The 12194-nt window shown below is 35.4% G+C and overlaps 1 protein-coding gene across 2 annotated transcripts in view; it reads right to left on the reverse strand.

Moving 5' to 3' along the window:
• GOLGA4 (golgin A4) overlaps positions 1–12194 on the reverse strand; it is a 107121-nt gene that overhangs the window by 45276 nt on the left and 49651 nt on the right. For both annotated transcript variants that reach the window (XM_007462695.1, XM_007462696.1), the window contains 3 exons: positions 10588–10775; positions 10216–10299; positions 7849–7996 (listed from right to left, as the gene is read on the reverse strand). In XM_007462695.1, the coding sequence (XP_007462757.1) occupies positions 7849–7996; positions 10216–10299; positions 10588–10775 (420 nt within the window). The remainder of the gene's footprint in view (positions 1–7848; positions 7997–10215; positions 10300–10587; positions 10776–12194) is intronic.

The raw sequence follows: 12194 nt of genomic DNA on the forward strand, positions 1-12194 counted from the left end.
ATGTAACAACTGAGTCATCCAACTTCTCCTCCAGATGATAAATCAACTTAAATATACAGGATTTAAGGAACAATCCTTACCTTGCATTATTTTTTAAAACTAAGAATGCTGACATTGATCAAGCTCAGCTGAGCAATAATATACCTTACTAAACCAGAATTTCTGAACCAATAAATTACTGATGGCTTCGAACTCTCAACAAAATGCAGCATGTTATTATACCTCTGACAGACATACAAAAACTCACTGCTTTCCACCTCCATCTTGCTTTATGAAAATGTTAAGTCCCCCCAAAATAAAATTTTAAAGAGGCAATAAAACACATTTCTACATCCACATACAGAAAACTTATTTCAAACCCACTCTACACTCTACCACAAATGAAGCCACTTCCTTACAGGAAGTCTGCGTCCAACGAGTCCCATTTCAATGTTGAAGGAGGATATACTGAGAGCTTACTTACGAACTAGAAACATCTCACCTTCTGATCTTGCAACCACCAGACATAGTAAAGTGGTGTCCTTAGCCTATAATATTCTCAAGTGAATTCCCCACTCGTTCCAAAATGAAACTATGCTAGGATCTTAATGTTGAGTACTAAAGAAGTATGTTCTGAATGTTTACATAATTTGTCTTCCAATTACCAACACAGGATAAGTGAGTGGGGAGAAAGAAAGCGTGCATCAGCCCCAGCTGACAAGTCTTCTGCCAACATGCAAGAGTGCACAAAGAAACCATGGTCACAGCACACACCAACAGGAAGGCTAAGCACGAACTGCCGCCAAATGTTGCAAGAACACGTTGTGTTCTTCCAAAGCAAAATTCAATGTATCTCAGGCAATATTTGCTTTAAAAAAAAAAAAACTTTGAAAATATTTCTAGAATAAATTGAATGTACCTTAAGAATGGTCCTCTTAGTTAAGATAATGGTCCTTATCAGTTAAGAAAAAACACAGGGCAGACCTTTTATTGCTGGCTCATCACTTTCCCCTTCAGATGAGGTTTACTCACATCCATGGGAATTATGAAAATGGACAAATGCTCACTATATGAGTTACATGAGAAAGGTTGGCAATCTACAGCTCAATAATCCAACCATTCATTCATCATATATTTATTAGATGCTTGACATCTGCCAAGCATATGTTAGGCATTGGGTGATATAAAGAAAATATTTCACAAAAAGATAGTTGAAGTAATAAGGCAGACGGGATGGGGTGGGGTTGGGAGGAGGTGTATAAAAGAACTAATCCTCAGGCTAAGCTAGGAAGAATGTGAAATTTGCTTTTGCCACTTCACTGTCTTTCCCCCTCCTCATCCTCAATGTCCTAACCAATCATAATAAATAACAAATGCCGGAATTCTGAGATTCTAGGCAGCATTACTGTTTTGTTGCACTGTCCCAGGGGACACTTTACTGTAAAAATAACAAGACCCACTCTACTCCCCCTGCAGGGAAAAAGCAAAGAGGCAGAAATGTGGAAAGGCTGCCACCTCTAGATTAACTAAGAAGCTGATTCATAACATCAAGAATGAATAAGTAAGCCAGTGCTTATTTCTTTATCCCAGCAAAAAAGCTGCTAAAATGCATGTGATATAAAACCAAAAAAAACACAGCTAGTACTATGAAATGAATGAAATGCAAATTAACAGAAAAAAACAACACAAAGATTTATCAGAATTCCCATCCAATCATCAAGTGTCTTTTGTGAATAAAAGCAAAAGTCTAGAGCAGCAGTTTTCAAAGTGTGGTCCACAAATCCTAGGGTCATGAGACCCTTTCTGTGACCCTATCACAACAGACTGAATGTAGAAACAGGCATGAAAATACAGCTATCTTCTATTAAGCCAAACAATAAGATAAGCAAAAATGTAAAACAATGCCATTCTTCACACTAAATTGTGTTTTGGGAAATATGGGTAATTTTCATAAAAGTATTCAATACTTACATGTAATAGGTTTATAATTGTTATTTTAAAATGAACTTTTTAAAAATTACTTAGTTTTAATTTCTAATATAATAAATATCAATCCATATAGCCCACACAAACAAATACTCTTTGGAAACCTCAATAAGCTTTAAGAGTGTAAAGAGATCCCTGTGATTAAAAAGTTTGAAAACCACTGGTCTAGAGTTTACATAAATGAAAATAAAATAATGCTACCACCTAGTGGCAAAAACCAGATATTGCAATACTTATAAGTTGGGGCCTTCAGAAATTTAATATCACATGTGCAATGGAAATCTACTTTTCAAGCCACTTCCCAAAATACACAACAGGATTCACTCAAAGGATTAACTATGCTTTGACCTTTAAAATTTTTACAGATCTATCCAAATTTCATGCACTCCTTACATTAACCATGCAAATTTACTATCAAATACTTTGAAAACATCAGGATGATCTTGAAAAATATTAGGCTAGAGCTAAGTAAATTTAATTAAATGGAAAATATGATTCTGTAGCAAAGAAATGTGTTCCTCTAGTTGCTGGTGCTTTCCAGTAACAGTGACGTTGCCAGGGACATAAGTAAGTGCAGGCTGACAATGACTTTCTAAAGGTATGTATGTATGTACAGCTACTATTGTAGAAATGTATCAAGCACCTACAAATACATGACTATGAAATAAAAAACCTATATTAAATTAAAATCTAATTCCATTTAAAATAATAAAATTTTCCATCAGGTGTTCATTCAGTGCCCAAATGTGTACATACTACTCACCTAACATGGCATACTTAAATTCAACTTTAATTCATATTCTTTTGCCTGAGAAACATGGAATTTTCTTTGTAAAGCTTATTCTAAGTACCCATGATAAGAAAAAACAGCCCTTACCCCAGTCCTGTTCATACAAGGCTTGGGAAAGGCACCATGATTCACTTATTGGCATGTGTGGATGCACAAAAATAAGATGTTTTGTGAGACTTAAGACTCCAAGAAAACTCTGTTACATAAATTATCAACAACTAATAAAGCACTTAAATACACATGTGATTTTTGTGTGTTATATAAATATGCATAAATCTTATACATTATTTAAAAATAAACTCTATTTTAAAGGGTCCTTCAAATAAATGTTCCACTGAATGTCTTTGGTATATCAGGTTTATACTATACAAATGAAAAAGAAACTTATTTCCTGCACAAACACAACATGACAATAAAAAAGCAAAGAATGTTGTGAGTTACTTTACATTTTAAAATGCAGACAATCATATAAAAACAGAACTTCAGCAAAGACAGGGTACATGAAATGGAAACAAGTTTTACAAAAGTCAGTGTGCGCGCTGGAAACTTTCCTAATCCGAGCAGAATATTTTATTCATTTTGCACAGTTGTAGGCAAGAACATTTTAAGGACAGGGTGTTAATACTATGATATGGGTTCTTTTTTGTAATGGCTATATTTAAATCTCTTAAAGGTAATTAACAAAAAAGACTAAAAGTCTATGGGTAAGACTTTATCCAGAGAAAAAATTCAAGGATGGAATAAGCTGTATTACAAAGTTGTTACAGTATTATTCAGAATAGTGAAAGTAGAAAATAATCTAGGTGCTGATCAATAGGGAGATGGTTAATGATGTACATGCATTCTGACAAAGCCATTAAAATGTCAGTACTTCAGCAACATGTAAAACTACTCCTAATATAATGCTAAATAAAGAAAAAGGAGCATACAAAATTATATGGACAATTATGATTACAATCGTATAAAATAAGGATTGAGAAAAGACTAAATGGAAGTGTATTGAAACAACAGCAACGTGTTTTCATTTTCTCTATTTTCCAATTTTTGGGTAATATACTACATTAATGATTAGCCAGCTATTCTACCTCCTATCCTAGGTAAAACATACACACACATGCACACAAAGAATACCCAAGACCTAGCGTGAACTTTAGCAGCATTAACATTCTGCATCAGTGCTGCATTGAAGAGGTAATATTCTAGACAATTAGTAATAGTACCTAGTACCTAAAAAAACACCATCACATACTTAAGCTGAATCACCAGAATTCTCCAAATTTAAAATCTGGTTACTTGACGATATGACCATCTGTTTTTAAGTAACACCTAGAAAGGAATACTATCAACAGTTGTAGTAAAATGCTTGTAACAAATATATTTATTTTTGGTTTTCTTTATTCACTGAAATAATTTTAACAAAAGTGCTATAGTATTGTACTTCAGAAAACATGCCTACCAGCTCCACTGTAGAGCAGAATAAGTACTACAAGCTGATACAGCATCAAGTAGGCATGTTACCATATTCCCATAGTCTTGGTATTTTATGATAGTATTATTCTTTTTAAAATCAGAGACACTCAGATTTCCTTTGTCCTCCAACATATGAGAATCATCACAGTTTGTCTAGAAAAACTATGAGAAGCAGTGCAACAGACTGTTTTCTAAGAAAAGTAGTGAGGAATGTATGTGAGCCGCATTTTGATCTCCAGAATAAGTGAGCCCCCAAAAGTAGCCATTTGTCTACTAATATCCACATGTCAAGAACTGCTAAATATGTGAGTTAAATTTTTTACAATCAAAAATGCATTAGGAGAGTTCAGATCCTTTGATAATTATTTTATGTAGACACATTTACTTCTAAAAACCTTAACAACCACAAACTTTAATGTTAGTGTTTCCTTCACATGGCCAGCTCTTATGTGTTTTTTAGCCTTTGAATTTTAAATCTAAGAAAGAGAAAGACAAACATTTAACAGAGCAATTGAATTCTCCAAGAGCCAAATGATGTTTATAAAAATTTATGAAAACTCTATTTCCTTTACAAAGACCTTTTCTTACTTTTAGTACTAAATTGGGACTTTTCTGTCAATTGGCAAATACATTTTATATTTGAACTAAGAATCACATTATAACAATTCTGTTCAGACTTAACTAAAGCCATTAGATGAAATTCAGTTGATGCACAAAACTAACTTTCATTATAGATTTAAAGGGCAACATCTTCAATATGGAAGTATGTTACAACTTTCTATCATAAACCTCAATAATTATGACTACAAATATAATTTTGAAAATAGCTATAAAAGCACTCATAACTGTGTTATCCAAAGACTTTCCAAAATAAATATATCTATTAAATAACTGTAAATCTTAATTCTCTCTTTAAGTATTTATTAACTTTAAATATTTTGACAGTATTATTAACAGATAAGTTTCTCAGCTTATAGACTATGATATATTACAGAAATATAGTTTTATGAAAATCACATTTAAAGACAAAATACATAAGAGGTACAATCTACCATGCATAAAATACATATGGTACAAAGATACATTGTACAGCACAAGAAATACAGCCAATGTTTTGTAATAACTATAAATGGAGTATAACCTTTGAAAATTGTGAATCACTATGTTATGTTGTACACCTGAAACTTATGTAAGATTGTACATCAACTATACCTCATTTGTAAAAATAAAGACAAAATACATCTGTGCTCTGGAGAAGCAAGAGAAGGAAGGCTGTATTACAAAAGAGTTGACTGGAACAGCAGCCTGGGAAATTTTTATCCTACATATGAATTAACTGTATATTTTGTCTGCCTTTTCATCGTGTGCCTCTTTTTACTTGTTATTCATGGGTTTCTACCTCCTCACAAGATGCACCTCAATTTTAAAAGGAAATGTAATCCCTGACCGGCATTATTTTCTCTCAGCTGGCTACAAGAGTCAACAAAAGCAGTCCTAAAAATGAAAAGGCCTGACATGAGAAGCTGAGACTGCATTAGGTTTTCTGCTCACGGAAAGCAAAGCTGTTTAACAGCGTCTCACGAGTCTCCAGCTGCTTCAGCGAAGTCTTTAGAGATCATAATCTGAGAGATTCTACCCATTAATGCTCTCTGAAGGGAAATCTTAGGCTTTTGGGGAGCACATTTCTAAATTTCCCAGCCACCTGTCAATAAAACAACTATAAGGAGATGAGGAGATATTTATGAGCACAACCAACTGCCTCTCTCATCCAGACCCATTCCTTTCCTTAAACCTTACAATCTGGTTTCTAAAATCATTTCTGAAACTGCATCCTGGGAATCAAATCCTCATGCAAATTAAAAGACATTTTAAAAAATCTTCATCCTACCTCCCACACTTTTGGAAATGCCTCCTATATTCCCCCAGAAGCATAAGTATCCATAATTCCTATGACTTCTCAGGTTACTTTTTTTGTTTTCATTTATGTCTCTTTGCCAAACTCAATATCTCTGTGTTAAGACCATAGGCTCTGGACTCAAAATGCCCAGATTCAAATCCTGACTATACATTTACTCTCTGTGGGTGAATGTAAGCAAGTTACTTAACTTCTATATTCCTAGGTTTTCTTGTCTCCTTTCTTATTTGTGAAATGAGGATAATAGTAATACCCAAGTCATAGAAATTTTGAGGATTAAATACAAATACATACACAAGTGAATACGAGCAAAGCATTGATGACAGAGCCTTGCATAAAGTAAGTCTGGCTATTAGCAGCTGCTAAAGCTACCACTGCTTCTACTACCAGTAAAACAATCTTTCAGAGAAATCAGCTTCTTCTACAGATCGAACCATAGGCTTCAACCTTAGGCTAACGACTCCTAAAAGATGCTCCGATTTTTTATTTCCAAATTCCTACAGGTCAATTCCATCTGGAAACCTCATGATAGGTCCAAATTCAAAGAATCTAAGCAAACTCACCATTTCACTCTATTCCTCAGTGTCCCCATTTAGACTTCCTATTCTGACTTCACCTGATTCATTCAGCCTCCTAACCTTAAAACTCTGGCATCATCTTGGACTCCTACTTTTCTTCTGCCCCTCCAAGTTAACTGGATACCAAATTCTGCAAATCTGACTCTTCCTCTCCTTCCTAGACCCACCATCCTAGTGGCCAAAGCTCTCAGTTCCCAAAGCCTGGATTTCTACCCTTGCTTTTAAGTTTGACTTTCCACTTGATTTCTTTTCTACCTACAACACTGGCTTCCATCACATTATGCTTTCCTATTACTGGTTTCCTTGTTTACCAAAGTCTAAACTCAGCTACTCACTTATACAGACTTTTAAACAGTCAGTTCCTTCACAATCCAACTTCATTTCCCACTTCAGCAAGAATGGTTTCCAGTTGATACACACACCCCCTATGGTCACTGGGCCCATTTATGATCTTAAGTCTGAAATATGTGCTGCCCCCATCTCTCTGTTTAGGCCCATTCTATTCATTATCTGAGGCCCAAGTCAACTCAATCCTCACTAACCTGAAGGCACCAGTTCACCCTGCTCTCTCCTCTTTCTAGCATCTCTACTTTCTTTCCGAGCATTATTCAGTATCATACCTTGCTGAATACTGGTCTCTACACTTTACAGTCTAGCATTTATTGGGTCAAAACATATTGCAGTTATGTATAACACTGAATTATTCCATCAGTCTCTTAAAAAGCAGACTACATCTCACACTTTTTATTTACCCTAGATCATCAAAAAGGTAGCAGTTATTTAATATGTACCATGCTGTGCCTACTTGGGGAGTTTCAAAGTTGTAAACCTGAATTTTGATAGTCTAAGGCAGTGGTCAGCAAACATTTTCTATAAGAGGCCAGATAATAAATACTTCAGGCTTTGCAGGGCTCTACATAAACAGGCCAGGCATGGGCTGCATTTTACCCATAGGCCATAGTTTACCAACCCCTGCCTCTTCTGTGGAACACTCCACAGTGTCTTTATAAAGAATCTCTACAGTTAAACATTTTTATCCATATTTAACCAATTTTCTAAATGTTGGTTGGTCAAGCACTTTACATGATTTTTTATTTCTAACATAAAACAAGTAACCCCTGAGTTCTTACCAGCTCTTTCAGATTTTTCTTTCTGTTCCCGTAATTCCTCTCCCTGGCTAGTCATCTGCTTGATATGACTACGAAGTTGGGCAATTTCTTCTTCTTTGATTTCCAGGGTTTCATGCATCTGACGTTTTGTCTCTGCTATTACCATCCCCTAAACAGAAGTGCAGACTCTAAAGCATTTGCGTAACAAAACTGCATTATCAATAGCACATATCAAACTTACTTTAAAGGGCAGAAAACATAATGTCTCTTACTAAGTACAGCATACGAATTATTTTAGTATTTAGTTTTTAGTATTTAGTATTTAGTCTGTGCCCTGTGTATATACTACACTATATACAATAACCAGTTACCTGGCATATCAGGGTATTCTTAATATAAAAAATTATCTTAATAATAACTGTAATCTTTTAATAATTAACAACACATTTTAGTTAAAAGATTTTATAATCTTTCTATAAATGTTTACTATAATTTTCCCTATCTTAGTAAACAGTTTATATTCAACAAAATATAACCTTTAGTACTTGGCTCAGAACCAATCATGAACTACAATTATTGAACTGCGCTGTAACATGGGGAAAGTCCCAGAGGCTGCTGAGAGTATAAGGTTACTGCTGCCACACTGGATGGACCAAGACTGCGGTACAGAGCTACCTGGTTTTTCTCTTTCCTCTTGTGACAGTCTCTGGTCCCAACACCACTCCTTATTACTGTCAGTGAGGCATTCCTCCAATTTGCTAATTGCTACTGTCTTCCCACTCTCTGGATAATCTACACAAGAAATGAAGGTCGCTGGGGGAAAATATAATCAAATAGTATATATTAAATCAGTCATTTGCAACTAACAAAAAATGGGTGGTTCAACTTGTCTCTTGAAACATAAGACTCTGTGACAGCTATTTTATGATATTAAGCAGAGTATTACCTTACTTCCAGGGTTTGTCAACCCTTGCTTTAGGGTATGACTCTTCCAGATGGCTAATATTAATGAACAGATTAAAAACCAGGTAAGTGGGGCATTATTATAAAAAATTCCAAAAGAAAATTGTGGGCCTTCAGTTTCTTCAAAAAACAAAGCACAATGGAAAAGAGAGAGAGAGAGAGAGAGAGAGAGAGAGAGAGAGAGAGAGAGAGAGAGGGGGGGAATCTATAGATTAAAAGAAGTCTTAAGAGTCACATCAACCGACTGTAATGAACCTCATTTGGATCCTGATTCATAAAAATGGGAAAGAAATGTATGGGACAAAAGGGAAAATCTGAAACTGTCTAGGTAGTTGACTGTACTAAGGAATTGCTATTAAATTTTTAGATGTGATCATGATAATGTGGTTATATTTTTATTTAAAAAAAAGACCTTTATTTTAAATATACATTAAAATACTTATGGAAGAAATGATAAGATTTCTTAGATTTGCTCTAAAACAATCCTGGGATGAGGATATTGGGGGCTGGGAATGTACAGATGAAACAATATTAGCCAGGAGATGTTAACTGTTGAAGTTGGGTGATGGGTTCACAGGAATTCCTTTTATTAATCTTTAAACTTTTGTAAATGTTTTAAGTTTTTCAAAATAAAAAGTTTGTTTGTTTTTAAAGAGGGCCTTCATGAAGTTTATGGAATAGAATCTAGCAAAATGAACAGGATGAAAAAACTGCCAATACATTTCAATAGCAGAACAGCTCTAACATGTTCTTAATTACATGGCCACTTAAAATACTGCAGCTATAAAGTACCATATTAAAGAACACGGTGGATGATGTGGAACTAACTGGAAGCTACTTTTAAAACAGGACCCAAGAACCCGGTGCTGAAAGGCTTTGGTCAAAACTGTTTTGCCCATGAATTTTTTAGCTGTCTTTGCTGCCGTAGCTAAAGTTGCTGTTCCAACTCTAAACTGCCAATCTCACCTATACATTCTAAAGTTTATTTGAAGAAATTTCTGTTTACGCTAACATATACATTACCATTTCTTTACTTTTTAGGCAATTTATTTGTGAGATTAATCTGTTTCCATTATATCTGAAAGACAATACTTATATCATTCACATTTAGTAATGCCTTAACTGTAAATAATTTAACTTTTCTCTAAAAAGTAGTTCTGTTCTGTAAACAAATTTCTTTTGCAACAGTATTCTAATCTATAAATCAAAATGCTGACTAGGATCAAGAAATCACAGATTCAGCTTCACATGATACAAAACTAATGCTAATGGTTATATAAATCTAGAAATTAAAACAAAAAGATTTTTCATGGAAGCAGCTGTAATAATTTTGGAAAGCAGAAGTCTGCATGCTGCCAATTGCTTCCAAAAATGAACTGGGGTGCCCCTTGACAAATTTTAGTATCATAAGTTTTGTTGTTTTACCTTATCTTGTTCAAGCTGTTCAATTAAGTTCTTTGCATCACGCAACTGAGTGATAAGTTTAGTCTTCTCAGCCATATGAAGCTCCTAAAAAAATTTTAAAAATTCATTTCCATCTCTAATAAAGCTTCTCCTCATATGAGAACTCTAAACATTTTCTCTAATTTGAATACTCCTACAAGTCTAATAGGAGAAGAGAACACAGGATGTGTCAAAAGGATGGTAAATGCTATGAAGCCCAGGGCACTCAGGGGCCCTTTCCATGCTGTCTACAAAGGAAGGGGGAAGGCTTTCCAGAGGAAGTGCAGGCCACGCTGGGGCCTGTGGATCTAGCATCACAGGGCTGCGTTAAACCACAATCATTCTCTCTTTTACCTTCATCTTTTCTAGTTCTTGAAGTCTTTCATCTAGTTGTTCTTGCAGGGCTTCTTTTTCACTGGTTAACAGCATACATTGTTCCTTATGCGACCGAATGGTTTCCTTGCAGCGCTGCAGTAGATTCTCTTGACGCTTAACTCTTTGCTGAAGTATTTCCAGTGTTTTAGCAGAAGCTCCATCTCCCACTATTAATAAAGCAGTATAAGCAGGGGCAGTCAGTGAGGAATCTAAGGGCTCCCTGGGAACAGCTACTCTGTTAGTACACAGGACTGTATTTTCATTCCAACACTCTGTTATACTCTGAGCCAGATTGAGAAGAGAGGGGTGCCCTTCCAAACCTCTACTCTGCCACTATTTGTGGGATCTGCAGCTGAAGAAGCTACGTAATACATTCACCTCTTCTTCTGTGGTTCAACCCCAACCCAAATGGCACACAACACTCAAGAGTTAACTAACGTTAACTGAATCCACCCTCCTTCAAAGACAGTTTGATGACCTCTTTTGCTATTTACAAGTGCCTCCCATGTCTTAGCACCAATCCCCAAAGGATCACTAAAGTATTCCTTCCAAAGAATTCTAATCTCATCCAGAGTTGAATTCTGGCAAGTACAGCTTTCTCCATCTCCTTACATTTATGACATAGCCCAGGGGTGTTTCAGGAGCCCTTACAGGTTGGTTGCTCAGATAAATGGCTGCTCAGCACCTTACTCCAGCACTGGCTGGACCAAAAGTTTATCACAAATCTCTTTGTGATAAAGCTAGTAAATAAGAAATGGGAAGTTTACTAAATAGTTACCACAAAGCCTCAAAGAGTAGGGAGGACTACAATTGGATTTTAAAACATAATTTAACTATTCCTTCTTTTACAATTACAAAGCAAATAATAGGGCAAATATTGGCATCTTTGATTGTAGAAATACGTAAGCAATAATACTTAAAAACTAAAAGAGACAAATGATGACAAAGAGCATATTCCTTAATCTTGAACAGACTTAACGTTTTTCTATGAAATCTAGCTACTGCTATCAGTAAAACAGTATAATATAATGAATTTCAATTACAATGAAAATGTGGTGCTACTCACAGACTTTCAAGTGTCAAAACAATTACTCACTTTCTCTTGGAAAACAATAAACAAAGAGCCCAAAAAAACATCAAAACTCTTGCATCTGCTAAAAACAGGTCCAAAATAGAGGCTTAAGCTAAGCCCCACATCACCAAACTGAGACTTAATTACAGTTTCAGCCTCTCCCAGAAATGGAATCTGAAACCAGTGCATCAGGAATCACCTGGTCAACACTAGGGAGGTCACATGCCTGACAGACCCCTGCATCCCCTAAAGGAAAGGGACCTTGTCACAACCAATCTACTTTTTGCTACTATAACTTCCTTGTCCCACTCCCTTCTGCTTATGAAAGTCTTTCATTTTGTAGAGCTCCCAGGAGCTCTTTTCTATCTGCTAGAAGGGGTGTACTGCCTGATTCATGAATGGTCTAATTAAGTCAATAAGATCCTTAAAATTGACTCAGTTGAATCTTTCTGGAAATATTAGGGTCAGGGACACTTTACTTCTACCTCAGTCCACGTCTACTACTTCCTGCCCT

Source organism: Lipotes vexillifer, unplaced genomic scaffold (assembly GCF_000442215.2).
Source record: "Lipotes vexillifer unplaced genomic scaffold, Lipotes_vexillifer_v1.1 scaffold539, whole genome shotgun sequence".
Classification (NCBI taxonomy): Eukaryota; Metazoa; Chordata; class Mammalia; order Artiodactyla; family Lipotidae; genus Lipotes; species Lipotes vexillifer.